The sequence below is a fragment of the Haliaeetus leucocephalus genome, unplaced genomic scaffold, assembly GCF_000737465.1.
Source record: "Haliaeetus leucocephalus isolate CR32 unplaced genomic scaffold, Haliaeetus_leucocephalus-4.0 Scaffold262, whole genome shotgun sequence".
NCBI lineage: Eukaryota > Metazoa > Chordata > Aves > Accipitriformes > Accipitridae > Haliaeetus > Haliaeetus leucocephalus.
Window position 1 is genome coordinate 7,715,772 of NW_010972698.1, and position 23,415 is coordinate 7,739,186.

The window sequence follows — 23,415 nt, forward strand, 5'->3', positions numbered from 1 at the left end:
CACCTCCATCCCAAAAGCTACCCACATCCAAGGTGCAACTACCCCTCAACTGAGCATGCACTCTGAATCTTCTCTAGCATATACCTTTAAAAGTAAAGCGAGGAGGTTTTACACTAATCATAATAAAGGTATGTATGACTAGAGTCACTCAAGCTCCACCTAAAAATAAAACAGTATAAAAGGGCTTAAGAGGGGAGGAATGCAAGGGAAGACATCATCATAGGCAAGTCAGGAGGACATTGCTGACTTCTGGGATCAGTTGATGGGCTGAACCTCTCTTCCCCCCCATAAGGACACCTATTGGGTAAGATTTGAACCCTCGGTTATACCGAGTGCTTTCCCAGGAAACTTAGAAATCTCTACAGAGTTTTTCTATAATTTAGTGTGCTTGTAGCCGACTGTATTACTATTTGCACATGCTTTGCAGACAGTGTATTTATCACCAGCAATCCAAAAGAACCTGTACTGGTGCTTTAATAAACTGTACTGTTCATTAATCTAGCCATGATAGTTCATTGAGCGTGATGAAACTCCCTAAGTCTGGCCGTTCTAATTCATTGAACACAGCTAAATTGAAAGTACAGTGCACTATTAGGGCATCACCCAGAATCTAAGCCTAGCCGCCCCCAGCGCCTCTGATATCTGAGGACAAGCTGGAATGCAAGTAGGTTTATTTCTGCCAAAATTTGTTATGCTTTAATGCAACACTTTACCTCTCTCCAGGCCTGGAAACCCTGGAGCTCCTGGAAGGCCTGGTAAACCACTGATCCCTTCGTCTCCTGGAGGACCAGGTATTCCTGGGTTTCCAGGGTCACCCGGGGCACCTGTTAGACAAGTACGGAAAAACAAGGACAAAAATCTCATGAGAACTTCTGTTGAAAGACTCTGTTCAGTCAACTACCCCAGTGGCTACTGATGTCATTGACAGCAAAGGTTGCAAAGCCGTTAACAGTAAGCCTGTTAGTCAAAGTTAACAATAATGGGAAAAATCCCTCCTGAACTGCTAGAGGTTGTTTCAAACTTGACTGCATGTGAAGGAGGAAGAATAGGAGAGATCATACAATTTGTCCCCTTACCTTTATAGCTTCAGAGACTGTTCCCATCCAGACCTTATTCAGCTGTGGTGTTAATTAAGCTCATTTTCTCAACAATATTCTTACCACATTGAACAACAAATAATAGCAGAATGACATTCAGAGTATCCATTTCCAGGTAAAACAGGGAAGCTATTTTTCCTTAGTACACTGAAGACAGACACACAGCACTTCCCCATGCTCACACACAGTCAGCCTCCCAGGCACTAAATTTCATTCTGCTTAGAAACATATCATTCTGCAACGTGAGGATGGAAGGTTTATTGTAAATTCTGAAGTTATAAACACGGGACCAAACATATCTGTATGCCAACAATACAGAAATTAAAGGAAAAATAAGAAGGGATGGGTTAGACCCAATACACAATGTGAAAAAGTGGTAAAATATAGTAAGAAGGAACGTTGGATCAGAAAAAGTGCTTTAGACAAGTTCCAAAACAAAATGGAAACGTATACCTGAAATGACTACACCTTCCCTGTCAATAACGATAGGAGGGCCTGGGGGACCGATGTCACCTAATTCACCCTGTAGAAGAAAACAGATTCATGCCACATTCAGATGGGTGATGGAGGGGAAGACTGCTTGTCAGGAAACAGACTGTATGATGGTAGCAACGTCTGTGGTCATTCACTGACTAACCATCATTTTTTGTCTTGGTGAAGAATTCACTTTGTTCTTCTGCTATTCACAATCACCTGCTCTCCTGACTTACCTACTTCCTGCCTGATGAAACTGATGGCTGCTCCAGATCAAGTGTTTGTTACTATCCAGCTGTCCTCTGAAGGCACCCTGTTACCTCAGTAGGAAGTACGGACATGTATATACCGTGTGTACTGGAGACCAGTTATCATATCAGCATATTGACCAATATCAGGTAGATCATATTTGTTCACCTTGTGGTAAAAGCGAGAGAGCTGCTATGAACATACCCATTTTTAAAAGCATCGAACACTGCAGCTATCTGTTGCCTTGGAATCCTGAATTTCAGTAACAGGAGCTTCCAGGAAAATGGATTCCTCCATAAAATCACCCAGGTAGAACAAGCAACTTGTGGCAAACTGCAGTATCATTCCTTCCTCTCACTCTAACACAGTATCAAATCTTCATTGAAATAGCAAGTGAAAAATCTGACTGTTGTCCAAATTGCCATCACATTTATAATATAAACACCATGCAGTGATCCAAGGCAGTGCACACTTTGTTGCTTCTTCAGGTAATACTCCTCTGTGCGTAAACCTGTACTACTACTTCCATATGCTCTGCACAAAAAAGCCCTTCAGTACTTGCATTTCACGTCTGCCAACCATATACCAATCTTGGTGGCAGATGAGTGTTTTTCACACAAACTCCTATCCAACCATTTTCCACTCAGTTTCCAGATGTCTGACTGCCTGAGTTGTGAGATACCCAGAAAATGTCTGCTATGCGCTGCCTATCTCCAGTACAAGAAATTGAACACATTCTTTTCAGGCTTGTCAATACTTGTAGATCTGTGATCTAAGACTTCAGATAGCCTTGGCAACCATCTTAACATCCACTTACTTCCATCTAATCTTGCCTCAGTTGCCCAGTAAATATAGCACTGGTGTAAGGATGAAGGAGACCAGAGAGATTACGCCTAAAATTGTAAGTCATGAAGTTACATGAATGAACATTGTAAAGGTATTGAAATATCTGAGTGTTCATAGTTCAGCAACCTTTCATTTTTATCCTTAACAATAAAGTAAATGAGGAACTGAAACATACTGAAAATTACAGTGATACAGAGGTAAAGAAGAGATTTGTTTAGGGCAATGATACTTACTTATTCATGCAAATATTTTTAAAAAAGCAATGCTTTAGTATTTTCATGTGAGAAATTACCTTCATGCCTTCGACTCCATCCAGTCCTGGATAGCCTGGAATACCTGGATGACCCTGCAAAGTCACACAGGGGAACATTGTTACACAATGAGACAATAAGACAGTGGCAATATTTGTTAGCCGAGACATCTGCAGTGCCTGGACTTGAATCACAAACCGAATTCATTGTTCTACCAAACATTTGCAGAAAAAATAATAAAAGAGGAAACTGATGGCATCAATTTCTCAGCACTCACAAAATACCAGAGCTCCTTCAGGCCTCCCTGTGCTGTAAAGATGGTGGGAACTTGAAAGCAGGCATGAGAGTGTCCAGATCAGGAGTACACCTTGGAGTTCTCACAGAACCATAGAAAATCTTGCGGAGTGAGCATTACTTTCCTTGTCCCTCACACTTTCCCCTCCACTCTGTTCCCTCTCCAACAAATTATTGGCACCAAAACATTTAAAGTGACACTGGGAGATCTAGCCCTCCAGCTATCCATTTCCTGGCAGCATTCTCAGGGACACCAAAATTCCCATTTCTGGGTGTGTGACTGGAAATCCATATAGGAGCGATCTACTGTTCTCTGTGGGGTAACATATTCAACCTGGTCCAGTATGGACTGTAAATCCCACTGCTGCTGCAGACAAAATGGGATATTCCAAGAGCTCTGGAGCAGGGAACCTTAACTTTAAACCTTGCCTGTGATTCTGAAGTCTTGGACAGCTGTAGGCCCCAATATAGCCCATAAACAGTATTGTTGAGAAACTTGCCATAAAGGGCTTGGGTTTAATCATAAAATTTTAACATATAGATATGAATTAGATTATATTGGAGATACCACCACCTTCAGTATATCCTGAAAAGGACATACATAAAACAAAATATACAAGAAAGTGACTGAATTCCAGGCTGCAAAATGAAAATTGTATTCCTGAAAGCTGCTTTCTTGAACAACTTCCACCGTTGTATCTGCAAGTGGAAGAGCTTTAACATGTTTTCAGCCGCTTGATCATCTGGCTATTTCCACCCCCAAAAGAGGAAAGGAGGGAGAGTTGATTGTTCCAGGAGGGAATGTACAATTTCCAGTCTGTGGAGGTGGTCCTCTGAATATGTAGGGATAACTAGAGAGACAGTTAAAGGGATCTAGAGTTTTACATGGACTTTCTAGGTAGCTCTCGCTAGTTTAGTAAGGCACATGCATTCATCCACCAGAGAACTTGGAGCCGCTACATAAGGAATTCAGTAGATCTTAAGCAGCTAGATGGCTTCTGTAATTGTAAGTACAGCAAAAAATAAAAGAAATTTCACCTTTCTCCCTGGAATCCCATCAGATCCATCCAGTCCCAAAAGACCCTAGAACAGCAAAAAAACCATTAACTTTCAGAGGCTCTATCTCAGTCTGGTGTCATTATATCAGGCTCCAAATAACCCAGCGCCAAAGAATGAGAAGGTAAAATTTTCAAAAGGAGAAGCTACCACTGATTTTCCATATCTCTCAAATATTAACGATCATAATTGAAAGAATTCAGCAGAATAACTGATAAAAGAAGTCTTATCTTCTTTAGCCATTGTCTTTCTAATTGGTCGTTCAAGTTAAGTAAGTCATGGTATCCAAACTTACTAGGAAGTTAGGTAGGTAGTTTGTAATAATAAAGCCATGAAACTTAAGGCAATCAAGACTTTCTATCTTGACTATTTATTCTGCAGATGCAGAACAGAATGCCTTGGTCTTCCTATTGTGTATAAGCACATCTCTGCAGGGTCACGGTGGTTTGAAGAATCTATGGCTGGCATGTGACTGAGCATGTTGTTAACTCCCACATTCATTGATGTCGTGGTTTAACCCCAGCCAGCAACTAAGCACCATGCAGCCGCTCACTCACCCCCCACACACACCCAGTGGGATGGGAGAGAAAATCGGGAAAAGAAGTAAAACTCGTGGGTTGAGATAAGAACAGTTTAATAGAAGAGAAAAGAAGAAACTAATAATGATAATAATAACACTAATAAAATGACAACAGTAGTAATAAAAGGATTGGAATGTACAAATGATGCGCAGGGCAATTGCTCACCACCCACCGACCAACACCCAGCTAGTCCCCGAGCGGCGATTCCCCGTCCCCACTTCCCAGTTCCTATACTAAATGGGACGTCCCATCGTATGGAATACCCTGTTGGCCAGTTTGGGTCAGGTGCCCTGGCGGTGTCCTGTGCCAACTTCTTGTGCCCCTCCAGCTTTCTCGCTGGCTGGGCATGAGAAGCTGAAAAATCCTTGACTTTAGTCTAAACACTACTGAGCAACAACTGACAACATCAGTGTGTTATCAACATTCTTCGCATACTGAACTAAAAAAATAGCACTGTACCAGCTACTAGGAAGACAGTTACCTCTATCCCAGCTGAAACCAGTACAATTGACTAGTTAGAGCAACATCTATTGCCAGCTTGCCCATTTCTTCCCCAAGTAGCTATCTGTGTTCTCTCATGGCTGGTTCTGGCACTGGTTAAGAGCTCCCTAAAGACCCTGCAAGGCCTCTTTATTATCCTCATTTGGACTTCCTGCAAGCTTCTTTTTCTGTGAAGCTTTCAAAAAAACTGGAAAAACACAGGCCCTGCAGTATCAAGACCTCCACTAAATACTTCTGTATGATTTTCTTGGACTGCTTTGTCTGTATACACCTTTCATCTCACCTTTAATCTCAGACTTTACTGAGATAAGAACTATGTGTTGCTTCTGTTGTTGTATGGTGCTGGCTACTATAGGACCCAGTCCTATGTCTGGGACTCCTACATGCTTTGGGAATGCTTCTGTTGATGAAAGGCCCACTTCACGTGTTTGAGAACAGACACTTAAGGATTTTGTAAAGTTACCTACCCTGCCACCCGGTAAGCCAGGAACACCTTTTTCTCCTTTTTCTCCAAGACCTCCAAAGCCCTGAGGGAAAATGTCACCATTAAATCTGTGATCTGTTTGGAACTGAATAGCACAACCCTAAGACAAAATGAGCACAAACCCATCTCTTAATAAACAGTACAACAGAGGGACAAGGGGAACTGACTGTTTCTGCTGTGACTCTTCTGTCTCAGAAAGAAAACCTGTATCAACCAGACTTGGCAGTATATGCAGTACATTATCGTGTTCATTTCCCATGACTTCCGTCCATTTAAACCATGGCACATCTCTCACTAGCAAACACAAGTAACCTCATGCTATAAACAGCAAAGTCCTGCCAATGCTACTCTGTATTGTATTCTACATTTAGAAATTATTTCAAATCTCATTTCTTAACAGCAGCAGCTCAAGGGAGTGCTCAGAGCACCCTTTTTCATTTCTAAAGCCTAAGAATGACACAAAACTAGCATTTTCACGCTCAACATTTGGAAATGTTTAGTAGTTTTCCCAGTCAGCAAGAAGTATCAAATCCAGAGATAGAACACCAGGATTTAATTTCAGCGAGAGTTACAGTAGTTAAGCAATTTTCAGGCTTCAGTCTTGAAATATCTCATGGTTGTGGTTAAGTTCACACATATGTTCAACCCCACCAGCTTCAATGGGCCTCTTGTGATGCACAAAGCTAAACATGCACATAATGGAACATGTCCAGAATGCCTAGTAACAAACTGTGCTTCATGTACAGGTTTTCCTTGCACGTCTTTCTACTAGGAACATCTGTACGTTGAAGAAACTGGCAAACAATTTATTTTATTAGTCAGAAGTTCCACAAAATATTTATTCCCTAAACTTATCAAAATAACCTGTGTTTACAAAAGGTTATAAACTGGGAAATAGCTCCCTGGAATCCAGGGATAAATTGTTGTTCTTGATTCATACAGAGAAGATGCTACACATTCCTGAGTTTATGAGCACTAATGTTAAACAGCCCATTTTAAAGCTGGATATATATAGACAGAAAGATCTGCATGTGCTTTACAACTTTAAAGTAAAATAACAAAAAATATGTTTAGACATAATTAAAGGGGAAAAAAACAGGATTTTTTTTTTTTTTTTTTAAAATATGTCTAGCCTTCTGTGGGACATCAAGAAATACTGCCATCAAGTGGCGATGTAAAGGGTACGTCTACTTGCAGGTCCCTGCAAACTGCAGATTACATGTACTGAAATGACGGCTGCTTTGTAACGTTCTAGTAGGACAGCATTATCTTCTTTCTGTCTCCAGGACAAAAACCTATCAGATTACAGTTAAACTCTTCAAAAAATCTTGTGGACATTTTTATCAGATTTTCAAAGTACTCTGGTGCCTAGAAATTCCTGTAGAGACCTTGTGAACTATTCAGAGGGTGTTGAACCATCTAACCCACGTTAGGCATATATTAAAAACTCTCCTCTGTCCTTACCGGCATGCCAGGCAAACCCTTGTCTCCAGGGAATCCTTGAGGGCCCAGCTCACCCTGACAAGGGGAAGAGGTAAACACAATAAATCACTGTGCCTGTGAAAGCAAGACTTTCCCCAATCCACCCATCACGCTCCTGACTCCTAAAGTAAGGCCTTGTAATTTGTTTGTCAGCAAGTATACTTGATTTGTGTCATCATGTGCCAGATAACAGTGTCTCTCAGCACAGTGCCAGTGCATGCAACAGATTGTCTGTGACCACTTCCCATGGCTTCAAAGACCACTACTTGGGAACTGTTGTTCTACTGCCCTCCACTGCTAGAAGTCAAACTAGAAGCATTTTGTATTGTCACCCAGGGAACTGGAACATGCACAGTACTTCATGGAAAGCAGCAAAATAACACATGATGAGATAGCATAATGTCCTCATAAAAGCCCAAAGGAATAGTGGCTTTTGAATCTCACCTCATGCTAATGTACTCCGCCAAGTAAATATCTCTCATGACTTATGCAGGGGCTTAGGCAAGCTCAGACTGGGCTCCCAAACCAGCCTGTATAGGTCCCAGATTAATTCAGTATGCTTAAATTTCATGCGTGTAGAGAATCTAACTCAAGATCCATATATCTTTTATGAAAACACTGATGAGCTAAATATATATCTCAGTAAATGCCAGAATAACAAAGCAAAGGAGAGAAATCTCATTATTTCAGAGTAGTGTGCATCATAGTCAAAGCAAAAGAACTGGAGCTTTTAATGTATTTGTCTAAATGGATTTGGTTTTTTTGCTTCGGTTGACAAAATTTCACAGGTCCAACAGAAACAAACTACTGTTCATTTATTTTTAGGATTAATAATGAAAACCTTTAAATAGCTTTCATATTTCTGCTTCTGGGAGGTATGCATTCTCCAGTGGTCCACAATGCTCTGAGCTAAGAATATTTTTACTCAATAGCCATCTGGCAGATTAAACTAGTACACAAAATGATTTTGATTTGGAAATATAACTGGCTTCACTGTCCAATAATTTCATTCAGCCTTGAATGAAGGAGCATGGAGAGGGGGAGGGTTTGTAAACCGAATTTACAAACCTTTTCTCCTTGCTTCCCTTTTGGAAATCCCATGAATTCCAGTATTCCAGTGGATGGTGGGGGACCTGGAGGGCCAGGCAGCCCTACATCACCCTGTTGGCAAAAGAGGAAGCTATTAACATAGGCAGAACATGTTTGATGTCCTATGAAAGTGGCTTGCAAATCAGAAAAAAGTCACTGTAATATCCCATGTACATAATATCTGTATGCCTGAATGCTGGCACAGGAGTTTGGTCATGGAAGTCAAAAGACCAGACTGAAAATTAAGATGAACAAAATGCATTAATGCAATCTGTTTCAGAAGAGTTGTGGATATAACACATGGCAAGTAAAAAAAAAAAAAGGCTCAGATTTTGAATCAACAGGAAAACATTCCAGAAAAACTTTGGGGAGAAATATGAAAGAAAAGGAGACAAGAAACAATTCGAGATGTAGAATGCTAAGAATTGATTTTAACAGCAGCAGAATCAAGTCCCATATTGAGAACATTGAGAAGCCCCATTATGCCCATGTAAATTCTCACACAGACTGCAGGACACCCATTTAGCATAGTGAAACTATAAATTACACATCGGTTGACCCAAAGAATATTATGAAAGCCAAAAAGAACGAAGTCAGTAGAATAATTCAATACAAGAGCTGAGGGTTGAAAGAAACTGAAAGACAGAGATTCTAAAAATGTCTAAGGACCTCATGTCTTGGTAACCATGAAACTACTGTGCTGAACTGAGATTTTCCCTTTCCCCCTCTTCATCTAGAAAAAGTTGCCATTCTTTTTTTGTGTACAAACAGATAATGAACCAGCAAGACTCTTTAGCATTTGGACTGCCAATCAGTCCAAGAGAAGAGAAGAAAAAGGAGAAGAAGAAAATGCTAGAATCTAGCCACTTTCTAGAGGATCAAGCTATGATGGAACACTAGACTGATATTTCATGGTCTTTGCATAACAGAACAAGTTTCACCTACCTTTTCTCCTTTTTCTCCTTGAAAGCCTAATCCCATGTTACCCTAGGAGAGAAAAAAAGATGAATGAATAACAAAACAACAACAAAAGCATCGCTATCTAGTAGGCCCACAGCACTGTTAAAAAAGCCAACAATCAGGTGTAGAAAGACAGGAAAGGTAGGTACTTACTTTTGGACCTGGTGGCCCAGGGGGACCCATTGGACCCTAAATGTGAACAAGATCAAGATTTTATTTCTTTTGACTTAATTAGGATGCACACAATTGGAGCAATGCTGGGATCTGCCATGATACCCGAACTTTAATCTCTTGCCCCAAAGCAAAAGTAACTGATACACATGATCTTCAAGTGTTCATATCTATAATAGACAGCACAGCCCTTTGGTACTGTGGTTAATTAAGAGCAAACTTCAGTTTAAAAGCAACAAACACATAGTTCATTTTTACCTTTGCCCAATGGAAACTCACTTATAGCATCTTGAAAAAGCAACTCTTTAGCATATTTCATTATGAGAAAGTCTCCAAACATGCAGAGGTCAGCATATTACCTCTATTCCCTCTATTCCCAAGACGAGGAAGTACTAGGGCTTTGCTGGAGCCCTCATTCATGATTGCTGCTCTGAACACTGCTCCAGAGAGGAGCCTTCCCTCTTGTGATTAGATTAAACTATCTAAGTTCAAGTATTCTATGCTTGAAGTCAGCTGTGCTCAGCCCATTTAGATGCACACACACTTTTGCTCATTTTCATGACACAAATACAGACAAGGAGGGAAAACTGCCAACATTGTGAACTGTTCTATCAACAAGTGCAACAGTTGAGGTCTCTTACCTGCAAACCTGGTAATCCTATAGGGCCTGCTGAACCTATCGGACCTGGAAAACCTTTTGGGCCCTATGAGGAGAACATAGGACAAATACAGAATGTGTAGCACTTACCCCATCAAACCACAACCAAAGACAAAGTCAGTCTCAGGAAACATTAAGTAATACCCCCTAATTAAGTATGCCAATTTAAATACTATAACAGTCCATTTCATATTATAAGATGTATTTTGAAAATCAAAGTTACAGATTTCAATGGTAGAAGGGAATTTGATCTGAAAAAGGAAAAACAGAACAGATAATAGCAAAAATCTGACTTCCTCTACCATAATGTGGATCCACTCATACCATTACAAAGCTGGAATTGCTCATGCTACTGGTATCACACATGTAAATACACTAATTTGAAAAGTGTCCTTGAGAACCAACACAAGAAAAATTACCCACTTAATATTCTTTAAAACCATTATTTCCCAAATGAATAACTTACAGAAATTCCATCCAATCCAGGAAGACCATTTTCTCCCTAAAAATTATAAGTGCATGAGTAAAAATTACAGTATGTTATTGCAACAACCTATAAGGAACATTAAGTTTTGTATAAATAGAGATATTTGCTGCTAGTTAATATTAGATCAAGTGTAAATGGGAAAATATTTTGACACATGTGCTTCCATATTTAAACTGGGTAATGGAGAGATTCCAAAACTCCAGAGAAATTACAACCATTTTATTTATGGGTAACAAGACAAACTAAATTGGCATGAAAAAAAATATGTATTAATTGTAAAAACACTGGAAAATACACTATAAAAATTTTCATTACAAAGCCACTATAAAATATGTAAAAGCATATCATTATTATATCAAATTATCTGTATTTCCCATAAATATTGAAGTAAATAAATAAAGATCTATTTAACTTTTACTAACTTATGAGTGTATATAATGTAGGTAGAATTTTAGAAAAGTTCTTAATTTTGACCAACAAAGTCAGTGTGAGGGGCCTCACATGACAGAATAAATTTCTTAACATTTTCAGTGTTTAATGAAGCATGAGGCTGCTAAATATTGCTGAATTCAGTACCACAAGAGATACTGAATCCTTTGTAGATTTATTCCAAACCTAGTACTTCTGGCAAAAATCAAAACCATGGTAAGCTGATGAGTCTTTGTTTCAAGGCAATAAAGAACCAAATCTTTTACATGGGCATATTCAAGAACCTATTCACAGTTCTGAACAGTGAACTGAAATTGTCTATCCGTAGTTTGTATTTTCTGTACAGGAAATAAAATTACAGACTTGATACAGACATTTCAGGGTGAGGTCCTTATTAAATAGAGAGAGTAAAATCCTAACTTCACAGCGGCAAAGGATGGAATACTATGAGTGGGATATGATATTCATGTATTTAAACAGAGAATATGACTCATTACTTACTAGTACCTCCCAGCACAAAAACCACTGGGAGGCAGCTGGGATCTCACAGTAGAAATCTTAACATGCACTTGTGAATTTCCTGAGCTGTTATTTCAACAGACCTGGCACATGCAACGATGTCAGTTATAGGAAGTTCAGAGTAGATGAAGGGCCCCTCCTTTGCTACATCTACATCTAGAAACACATATGCTACCTCATATAAATCAGGATAAGCTTACAAGAAATTCTTCACATCCATGGTTTGACACCACAAACAAATGGTGTTAGCTCTCCATAGACAAGTGAAGGGTCAGCAACTATACTAAACAGTAACAGGATGAGCAATGTCCCACTATGGGATGAGTGAGATCTCTGCAAAGACCAAGCAATTCCACTTTCTGAGAGCACTCCGTGTTGCCGTTAATGAAGTTACTGTAAGGCCTTTTTCACAGCTCTGCGTTCAGACATACCCAGGACACACACACCTAACACCATGAGCAAGCTAACCTGCAGCATCAGCCTTGCAACCTGTAGGACATTAAAGTGTTTCTTGTACTGCATTTTCTCCTACAGGATGACAAGTCTTACCTTCATTCCTTTAAGACTGCCTTGAGCAAAAACAGGTTCTCCCTTAAGGCCTTTTGGGCCAGGACGACCCTGATTAAAAAAAGTAAAAAATAAATTTCTGGAAAAAATATTGATTTAGTTTTTAAAGAATTTATATTCAGCATAATGAACAAGGCAAACTCCTGGCTCCACTAAACTGCAAAAGTACCACTGTAGCTTTGTCAAAGCAGCTGTGATATTATGACAACTCAAGACTTCCCGCGGCTTTAGAAAAACAAGGTTCTGCAAACGTTTTCTCTGGTATTTTCCTGTTTATATTAGATTTCCCTTTTATTTTAGGTCTTTGACAACTTTTAAGATCCCATTTGAATCTGTTTGACATGGGGTAACCCTCCTGTTCATATACATATCAATGCCATCCTGAGGGACCTTGACAGACTCAAGAGGTGGGCCCGTGCGAACTTCATGAAGTTCAACAAGGCCAAGTGCAAGGTCCTGCACCTGAGCTGGGGCAATCCCGAGCACAGATACAGGCTGGGCAATGAGTGGATTGAGAGCAGCCCTGTGGAGAAGGACTTGGGGGTATTAGCGGATGAAAAACTGAATGTGAGCTGTCAATGTGCGCTCACAGCCAAGAAAGCAAATCACATTCCGGGCTGCATCGAAAGAAGTGTGGCTAGCAGGTTGAGGGAGGTGATTCTGCCCCTCTACTCTGCTCTGGTGAGACCCCACCTGCAGTACCGTGTCCAGATCTGGAGCCCCCAGCACAGGAATGACATGGACCTGCTCGATCAGAGGGCTGGAGCACCTCCCCTGTGAGGACAGGCTGAGAGAGTTGGGGTTGTTTAGCCTGAGAAGAGAAGGCTCCAGGGAGACCTTCTAGCAGCCTTCTAGTACTTGCTGGGGGCCTACAGGAAAGATGGGGAGGGACTTTTTACAAGGGCATGTAGTGATAGGACAAGGGGTAATGGCTTTAAAGTGAAAGAGGGTAGATTTAGATTAGATGTAAGGAAGAAGTTCTTTACTGTGAGGGTGGTGAGACACTGGAACAGGTTGCCCAGAGAGGTTGTGGATGCCCCTTCCCTGGAAGTGTTCAAGGCCAGGTTGGACGGGGCTTTGAGCAACCTGATCTGGTGGAAGGTGTCCCTGCCCATGGCAGGGGGGTTGAACTAGATAATCCTTAAGGTCCCTTCTAACCCAAACCATTCTAGGATCCTATCTCTTGTTTAACACTAAATCACCAAAGTTTGTTTAGAATCAATGAAAGAAAAACCTGGTAGACTGCATGAATCTTCTGTAAAAGCTGCCATTATAATTCTAGATTTACCCAATTTATTTCAATCTCGACCATCCCACCCAATTTATCTGAGGTGATTTCATTTAATTGCCAACTTAATTTGAGAGGGGTTGGCTGATCCAAGCAGCTTTCCTTGCCAAAAATGTAATCCTACAAGTGTTACAAAATAGAAATCTGAGCAGCAGGTATGAGTAAATTAGTTACTTTAGAAAGCAGTACTTTAATTTGATCTTATTGCTTCAGTATTTTTCAACATCATATGAATTTCAAGTCTGGATGACATGTAAAGATGTCTTAGCACAGTTTAGAAATGCTGAAACAAATAGCATTGTTTACATCCCCCAGCTGTATTTTCTTCCTCTTCTTCATGTATACATGCAAAGTAGTTCCGTTATATGTATGATTAGTCACATGACCTGGGTGTGTAAGATTGGGGTTTGGATGTGAACAAATATTCAAGTATATGTCAAATATTTTAGTATCAAGTCCATATTTTTTGCTTACACTTCAAAAATAACCACATACTTTTTAAAAAGACTATAATTCCCAAAACCATTTAGGAGTGGAGTTCTTACAACTAATACTACCCACTTAAAACAGAGTGTAGAGAGTGACCCAGCTACCTTCACTTCCTCTACAGTCAATGCAGAAAAATGGGTATCTCCAAAGACAATTCATCCTGAAAGGTAGAGGGGGAGAAGTGCTCTTGCAAGTACCACTCTCTGGAAGAGGAGAGTCCAGATGAATAGATTAGACACCTAACTTCAAGGTGTCCTATGCAGGCTAGATAAAATTCCAACCTGGTAGAAAAATGTTTTCAAAAGTAAAACACCTGGAAAGTAAATCCTATTGACACTCAGTGAGACTGAAGCTTTTGGCTATCTTAAGACATGAAGGAAGGCATCCAATATTTAATGCATAGACTTGAAGATGTAATAACATCCTTTCCGGAATCAGCATCCACTAACTTGAAAAGTGCCAGGTGGAAGATGTTTGACACTTCATGGTTCTTAAGAACTTTATAATGGTTTCTTCTGAGTTAGCTTTAACACTACCAGTGACAATGGTATAATTTCATGTGGGAGCATACTGAATTCACAGGATCTTCATTTTATCCTCAGAGTGGAATTTCAGTAAGAAACTTATACTGAGCTCTAACAATGTTAATAAACTTCGGGTTATTAGGGTTCTTCCTAAGTACTTGGGAATTACTTTTCCAAAAATGGCATGAAAAGCAAATCCCAGCTTAGTGACTACAAAACACCGTATTTGAGCTGGGACATACAGGCAGCCCAGGTAGGCCAGGAAATCCATCTGATCCAGAAACGCCAGGACTCCCAATGGTACCATTGCAGCCATCGAGGCCAGGCAGACCTCTAGGTCCAGACTGCCCAGGGTGACCCTGTGAAAAGGGGAAAAAGAGAGAATGACTGACAGGATGCATTATTTTATTAGTAATACTGTCCCCAGAAAACTTGATATCTTCCAAATGGCAACGCAAAATAAAAGAAATGCGCGACTCCCACTCAAGTTCAGTGTATGGCAGACTGCAACAGAACTAGCTTCTTTGGCCAGCATTGTTTATCCTCCCCAAAGCTTAAATCCTAGAACATTGGCTGCATTCATTTAATTACCTTTTTCTCCAAGGGATAATTTTCTGAAGTACATAACTTGTGCATGAGTAGGTCCCGAAAGGGCAATACTCATCCCACAGCAGTCTGAAATATATGGCATATAACACAGTGTAAAACAGCACGCAAGGGTGCACCTGACACCAGGAATGGAAGTTGCTCATGTAAAAACAAGGGCAGAAGCAGACTCAACAATACTGAGCATTTATAATTCCAATCTGCGTAAAGTTTCAGTGACTTCCCTTCCTCTCCAGTGTGGATTCTTTCCTTTAACAGTTCAACAGATGTTACAGCTCCAGCATCAGGCCATTCAAGCAAAACAGCTTTTCTTGTTATATTAAACTTAAAACTTTAGGCAAAGCAACCAGGAGAAAGACCTAATTAAACTAACAGCATCTAAAAGAAAGTATTTGTAATAGTCAATTATTAATCAAGCAGAGTAAAATACAATTGTACCTAATTCTGATTTCACATCTCTTTTGCCATGGTGTACCTCTATTAATCTGACTAGCATTTACTCAGCATGGCACTGGTGCAAAGGAGATCAAAGTTTGAGACTTCAGTTACTTTTTCTTCAGTGTCATATGGGTATGTGTAGGCAAAACACAGAAAGGCAGAACTGTCAGTCACACTACCCAGGTTTCAAGCAGTTCCTTATTCTATCCTCCTTTTCATAGAAATGAGTTCTGCAGCACTGAAAGACACTGTTTTGTGGCAAGAAGAAAAATGAACCTTATGGAGATAAGTATCAGTTACTGACAGTTCTTTCCCTCCCCTCTGTACACCCTGATCTTGACTCATCCCAAAAGTACTTTTGTTTGATCCCAAAGATTCATCCTTAAGATATGGCATTAAACAAGTTATGACTCACACGAGGAAAGTAAAAAAATAAACATGGATAAAATGGAGATAAAGCAGAACATTAACAATCGTTCATGCTTGACACTTAAACCAAAACACATTTGTGTTGCTAAAGGTCTTCCCAGTCCAAGCCAATAGCATATGCTCTGACCAAACTCAATGAGAACCTTGCAGTAATGTAAAGCCTTTTATCTAAGGATCTTAAAATGCCTTGCAAAAATGTGGGAATGCTATAATCTTCATTTTACGGATGAGAAGCTGGGGGCACACAGCAGCAGAGTGACTTTCCCAAGGATGCAGAGCAACTTAGGCCATAATTATGTAAATATTCAGGCTGATCACTGGTCTCAGCTGCTGCCAGGAGGGCTATCGCACACGCCTGCTTACTCACACCTACCTCTTCCCTGTGCTGGCATAAGCACAGGCAGAACAGGCGAGGCAGAGCAGGAAACCAACACAGCAGAAAAATAACTGTTCTGTTTCTTAATGGGGTTAATTTTCAGCCAGATGAGTTCCTTGGTCCAGCTCCTTCAGCAACTACATTGCGATCCTTGCCAACAAAATGGAGAGAAGGGGAGAGAGCCCAGATCTGCTCTCTGTCAGTCAATAAGGTGCAAACTGAATGAATGTAAAGTGTGTCTATGCTACAGGATCAAGGTAGCTCACCTTGACAAGTATAAATTTGAGATTAAACAAGGCCCCAGGACATGGAATGAAGTAATCCCAAAGCAGTAGCATCAGGCACCACTGCATACACAGTACCAGTTGCCCTGATGATTAAAGTCTGTTTGCCAAAATACCCACATGTTCTGTGCAAGCAGGGACTTGCCAGGCCCTGATAAAGCGACAGGAGAAGGCTGAAGCACCAATTTATTGCCACTTATGTTTGTCTCTTAGAAATTATTTCATTGGGTTCCCAAAGCTGGAACAAATCAGTGGCAACCCACCCTCCTCCATCCATACGGGATGTCATAGCCAAGAGCAGCAAGTCTCTGACGGGACAGGCTGTGACTGCAGAGGGAGGCCAGAGTGGTCAATGTCTATCAGGTCTTTCACTTTGTTTACAGCATTAACAAAACCAGAAGCTACGTGGGACAAGTGCACATGTATCCGGTTACAACATAAGGTGACCAGCTGCAGGGTTTAGTGCAGCTGAATAGCCAACATCTGCCCCTCAGAGCTAGACAACGGGGAGCCAGGCTGCTAAGCCTTTAGTGCTGGCCAAGAGCCAGCCCACAGCAGGCAGCTGACTGGTGGTCTCATGTCTTGGGAAAAGCTTTGGGTGAGATCTCCTAACTCTTGGACAAACACAGCCTGTTAAGTGGCCCAAAGGACGTTGGTATCCTCTCAATATGTGAGAAGGGCTCACAAAGAGAGGACATAAAGTATGCTGACCACAGCGATTTCTTATGTGTATTAAATAAATCTGTGGCCCTGGCACTTAATCCCGTGGCATCCATGCCCATGGTTCTGAGCCAAAGCATGACACAGACTGACACACACGCACACACATACACATGCTGTCTCTTCCTCTTTAGGAAAAAAATCTACAGGATTTCCTACTTTCTAGCGAATCTGCTATGAGAGTTCACAATGTTTTGTTTTAAGAACCTTACCTGAGGAGCACCCACAACTGACTTCCTTGAGAGTTGTAAAGTTCTGGCTTAAGTGAACCTTTTCCCCAGGGATTTAAAATACTGATTTAAAGAGCTGTGTTGACCTGAAAAATGGTGGTTAATAGTTTCACTGCTCTCATCTCCTCTAATTCCTGTTTTGGCAGATGTGCCAATTCAGCACAAGCACCTCAATTGACTAAGGCAGAAGACTTTTACAAGCTTCACTCATACATGGCAGGGTGACTAGTTTACAGACCTGAGTTAAAATACAGGCTGTGCTCTCTGTTTTCACAAAAGGAGACATTCCGTGTGAGACAAATAAGAAAACTCAAACTGTTCATCTAGGCCCTCGCTTTATCTGACTCTTGCTTGTACACTAACGCTGTGATCCCAAGGTGCCTCTTTTCTAAATCAAACAGCACAAAGGTGATCCCAACAGGAGAGCTCAACAAATATTTAAAAACAGGGAAACAAATGCAATTAAGGGTGAACACAAAACTAATTGAATAAGCAGTTTTATGGATTGCTACGGCAAAGTGGCCTTTTTACAGCCATCACCAAGTGCTTGCGTTTCCTCTAGGAGGGTCCCAAAATGGAGAACTTTGCATGTAGCTCTAGCTTTCATGGTACAGACAAGGGCTCACTTCTCATAGAAATATTTCCTTCTAAAACTCCTTGGACAGTTCATGAAAAACTATATACATCTCCTGGCTCCAGTTCCAGCCTTTTCTAGAGGTATCCTTGAATCTTGTCCTATAGGAAAAAATAAACTTCCCAAGTAGGGCTAAGGATCTGAGGGTTTCTTCTACAGTGTGACACGAAAGGCTAGCAATAAACACATATCGCTGCTGTATTTACTAGGTTAAAGGGATTAGTCAGGCCAGCTGCAACAACATGATTTACTTGCCACCAGCATTCCCCAAGGGAACTCTGTGGAACACCACTTCCCTTAAGGTCAATAGTGGTATTCCCCTCTGAATCACAGCCTTGCAGTCCTTTAGCCATGACTAAAATATACCTGCCCACGCTAACATACCTGCATACTACAAAGAATCACTCTTCATATTTAGATTGTGCAGAGATAGCAATATATTTTTACTTCTCTTTCACATGTATCAGCACACACATGCTCCCTCTCCTTTGCTCTGCGTTTCACACATCTATATAATATGCATACGTTCGTATGCATTTCACAACAAATCTAAACTACTCCCTATCCTGAAACACAACTGGCAAAAGTATAAATATTTTCTCAAGCAGTGGTGGTTGCTGTTTTCACCCTGGAATAGAAGTATTTATGTCAATGGCTAGAATGTAAACAGTATGAACTAGTTTCCCTTCCCCCTTTTCTGCCCTGCACTTGTGGCACAGAAGAGCCACGGTGGTGAGCACTTCACTGCTCATGAGCAGCAAAATCTGCCTCTCTCCCATTCGCCCACCAGCAGAATACTGTAAAAGCAGAGTAGATCTGCATATGCTGGAGGGCTTTGAATCCTCTCATCTACCTCCTCTACTCTTTCCTTGAAATGCCTGTTGCTGCCAACTACCTGGCAATGGCTGATGCTGTATCTCTGCCTCCCCTCATTGTTGGGAATCCCCTTTCTCCAGAGCCTCATCTGAAAAAATACCCTGAGAACAGCATGTTCCCACAGTGTGTTCAATTAAATTAAGTATTATGGGAACAGCTTGTTCTCTTCAGAGCTAGAGAGTTGGCTGGTGGGATAAGAAAAAAATAGCAGCAAGGGAGTAGAGCAGGAGAGAAAACAGGCAAGGATGAGCAGAGGGGGAGAGAAGGACAAGGGCCAGGAAGGAACTGAAATCAAGCAAGCTCATTTACAGGGCCAACTGTGCATTTTCAGCCAATCTATCAAAACAATTCAGTTTTTGATAGGAAGTAAGAAAACACAGCTCAACTGTTGGAGATCTTGGCCAGCAGAGGAAGTGGGGAAGATGAGAAAGAGCATGAGTATAGTCTGAAGACACAAGGATACAGAAAATGGAAAAATGTAATCAAGAAAAGAAAAAGAATTCTAATACCAGAAGGAGAAACCAGGATGAGCTAAATAGTATAGAGAGAGCAAGGAAGTTTGGGGCAAATTCTAAAGCTGGCCCAGCTAAAACTCCCCTGAGGTAAAGTGTAAGACACCTTTGCAAAAATCACTGGGGAAAACCAAAGAAAAGCAAGCTGGTCAAAACACTCTAGGCACATAATTTTTTGTATGGTAAAGGAAACAACAGTCACTAGAATGTTAAATTTCTAAAGAATGAAAGAAACAAACAAAAAAATTCCTGATGGTCAGGGGAAGTGGTTACCTACCCCTACCAACCTGGAAAATGTAGCAATTATCTCTTTCCTGTCTTAGGTATCTGAAAGGCTCAGGTCTCAACTAGAACTAGCACCTAGTGCAGAAGCAAGGATTGTCTGGAGGACCTCAGCTCTAATCATTGTTTTCTTTCACATCATAGCAAAAGAAGATTGAGGGAGACTTGGCAACAGTTATCACATACAGGAAGCCTGCTTCAAAGAAAAAGTGAACAATCTGGTCTCTGTCCACGATGAGTAAGATGAGAACTAAGAGGTTTAAACTGCAGAAAGAAAGACTGAAGTTAGGCATTGGCAAACCTTTTCTAATAGAGAAGTTAGAGTCTCCATCATTACAAGGTTTTAAGAATCGGTTAGAAAACACATACTAAAAATGGCCTGAAGCACAGCTGATCATGCCTGTTTGACTGAGGTCTCTTTCAATTCCATAAGTCTATGATTTTATGATATGGTGTTTTCTAGACATGGTGCTGAGAGAACATGGTGCTGAAAGAAAAGCTTATCAATGATGCAGTGGATCCCCATGTAACTCAGGCTTGCTTCCTGATACATATCAACTTCCTATCATCCCATAATAGGATCCAAACCTCTTATAAAACAGCATGGGATCAGCAGGTAGACTACCAAACACTGCCATTTCCCTCCAGAGAGAAGCAAGCACTTGCAAGATACACTATGCATGTGTTAGGACAGTTTCATTGTGCTTACATGCTTTTGACTTTGACTAACATTCTGGTGATTTGTATTTACATATGCAAACTTACTGGGATCCCGTTGATGCCTTGAAACCCTGGAACTCCCATTGGGCCCTGGAGAAAAAGAGTACTTATTATATTTCACTTCACCAATCTGTATATTTCAGTTACCTGTAAGGTACTTTTCACTCCAACATTTTCAGTCTTGGACTTTAGCTTTCAAAACCAAAAGGAGCAAACTATCTCATGCAGATTCTTTCTGACCGCAGGGGTCAGTGAAGATAGGAACTGAGCATCTGAACTTGACTGGATGCCAAATGAGTGTTTCAGGAATGTTTTAATCAGGCAATTTAAAGTAAAAATATAATCTTCTACTGTACATCTGGAGAAAACAAGATGCCAGGAAAATAAACAGTCCAGTATAAGATTAACTCTCAGTGTCACACTTCACCTTCCAAGAGTTTCAACAGGACTTAGGGGTTTTTCTATCTGTGCTTGGATAGCACCACCCAAAGATGCACAGACCACTGTATTAACTTCAGACCACCCCTGGCTGAGTTGCAAATAATTACTACTTTGTTGGTTCTACTGCTCTGCTCTGAACAGTAGCAAAAGAGACTGTATAAGCAGAATATCCAGCCTAAACTGCTCGTGCTTTGGAAAGGTAAAGTATATTGCTTCCACGAGGGATCTTATTGCATGTTGATATTGCATATGTATCCATTTCAATGGATAGAAACAGCAGTTCTGGAGTAAATAAGGCATTTTTTCAGTGCAAGGAAATTGCTTCCAATCATTAAAAGCCAGTTCCTAACCTGGTTTCTGTGTCTTCCAAAATCCAGGTTTAATGATTTCAGTGTTATCTGCTAGCATTACGAAAATGCTATCACACATACCAGCACTCAGTCCTTGTTTTGAATCCTCCATTGCCTTTCAGATGAATGCAACACCAAAGCAATGACCTTCATTGTCATCATTTTCAGTTTACTTGGTTCTTGTCTTATGAGAAAGGGTGACTAGAACTCCAGAGTGTTGACTAATATTAAATGAGAAGAGGGTGTAACTACAGCATATGAAAGTACAATTGAGCTAGCTTTCATCTAGCTAGCTCACCTGTAAGTATCTGGGAAAACATGGAAGACAAACTCTGCAGACCTGCTCTGCAGGTCCTGATACCTAAACCATCTGTCTTTGTCTTATTTGCACACATTACCTGAGCACCTTGCATCAAGTAGACTGGTAAGATGCTCTGGGATAGTCCCAGAACACAAGCTCTTGTTCTGATGTCCCAGACTTCCTTCAGATTTTAGAAACCAGGCACAGCATGCAGGACTTCCTCTGTCTTTTAAGCTTGCAAGCTGTTGTCCTTGAAACATTCCTTTTGTCCAACCACATAGGCGTGACAGTAGGAATCTCATCCCAGTCCTTGCATCAGACAATATCAGACTTCCCCATTTTATAATCCACTACATAACCTCTGTCAGGCTATGTGGTGGGAGCATATACACGGCTCTGGCCTATGCAGTGGGACTCAATGAGCCCTCTGCATGCAACCCAAAACTCATGATGTAAACACATGCCTGGTGCACAATGCAAACTTAAGATGAACTATCCACATGTACCTACTTTTTATTACTGAAAGTATTGGTTCGTATTTTCATTCATTCTTTTACCTAGCTCCAAACTCTCCTTTTGATACTTCTTTCCTAAGAAGAGACAGCAGAACAGATCCTAAGGACATTAAGACATTTCTGTTTGTTGTTCTGCCCATTCTTGCACACTGCATTCATTGACACCCACACCTTAGGGGTTATTCCATTTAGTATGACACAGTTTATAATATTCTTTCTGTTATAAATAACTTTGCACCTGCAAAACTGAATTGCAGGTTTCATTTAGTGCCCATTCCTTTTGCTTTGCTAGACACCAACTCAGGATCTTCTACACAGGAATCAGCACCAGGTCTCTCTAAACGTAGTGTGATAACACCCATCTATCCCTGAGCATGTGAAGTGAAATACTATTTGCAACAGCAATACTAATTTGGCTATGCTTCATCTACCAGGATGGCTACAATGTTCAGCAGCTTTAGGAACTGTACTCTCATTCAAAAATAAAAGCAGGGGATTCTCATAAGACACTAATGAGATGCTGTTGTGTTCTTACCCCTGGGCAGATAGTCCAAGACCATTGTTATTCATTCAAAAATATATACAACAGATCTATTGTAGGGGCAGAAAAGTCACTGTTGAGCCTACCTTGTCGCCTTTCTGTCCAGCTGGTCCAGGGGGGCCCACTGCTCCTCTCTCACCTTTTGCTCCTGGCAAACCTTCTGGGCCAGTAAATCCAGGTGCACCTATCGGTCCTTGAAGCCCAATCGGTCCTGGTCGACCCTAATATACAACAAAAAAATAAGTCAATGCACCATGTTTACAAACTCCTTTGCAATTACTCTATCCAACTCAATCTGCAATCCAATTTGATACCTCTCAGGGTAGTTAGGACATCCTAAAGTTTTTCCTGTACATTCTGGGATAAAGAGTTTTTAGAAGTTATTTCAGGGAAGTCATGAGTAATAGTAAGAAACCTCCCCATTTTCCTGGAAGATTTATTACTACTCATATTGCTGTAGGAAGGAACAGGGGAAGACACCAGTGTTTTGAGATCAAACTGACTGCTGCTTCTTGAGTCTGTAGCTGTATTTCCAAGCTGTAAAGTGCAAAAAGATTTTGCTCATGCTTTAGATCAAGCACAACAAAAAGTTAACACAAGATGCAAGAATTGCATGGGTCACACACAGTCAGAAAGCATATTTTAGAGTATTTGAGACTAGTAC

At 40.8% G+C, this 23,415-nt stretch overlaps 1 protein-coding gene across 1 annotated transcript in view; it reads right to left on the reverse strand.

Moving 5' to 3' along the window:
• Positions 1–23,415, reverse strand: part of COL4A6 (collagen, type IV, alpha 6) — a 172,838-nt gene that overhangs the window by 29,591 nt on the left and 119,832 nt on the right. The window contains exons 3-17 of the mRNA XM_010569146.1: positions 22,838–22,972; positions 20,649–20,693; positions 14,739–14,855; positions 12,178–12,246; positions 10,660–10,695; positions 10,177–10,239; positions 9,518–9,553; positions 9,350–9,391; positions 8,384–8,476; positions 7,298–7,351; positions 5,817–5,933; positions 4,250–4,294; positions 2,959–3,012; positions 1,551–1,620; positions 714–824 (exon numbers count right to left, since the gene is read on the reverse strand). Of these exons, the coding sequence (XP_010567448.1) occupies positions 714–824; positions 1,551–1,620; positions 2,959–3,012; positions 4,250–4,294; positions 5,817–5,933; positions 7,298–7,351; positions 8,384–8,476; positions 9,350–9,391; positions 9,518–9,553; positions 10,177–10,239; positions 10,660–10,695; positions 12,178–12,246; positions 14,739–14,855; positions 20,649–20,693; positions 22,838–22,972 (1,087 nt within the window). The remainder of the gene's footprint in view (positions 1–713; positions 825–1,550; positions 1,621–2,958; positions 3,013–4,249; positions 4,295–5,816; positions 5,934–7,297; positions 7,352–8,383; positions 8,477–9,349; positions 9,392–9,517; positions 9,554–10,176; positions 10,240–10,659; positions 10,696–12,177; positions 12,247–14,738; positions 14,856–20,648; positions 20,694–22,837; positions 22,973–23,415) is intronic.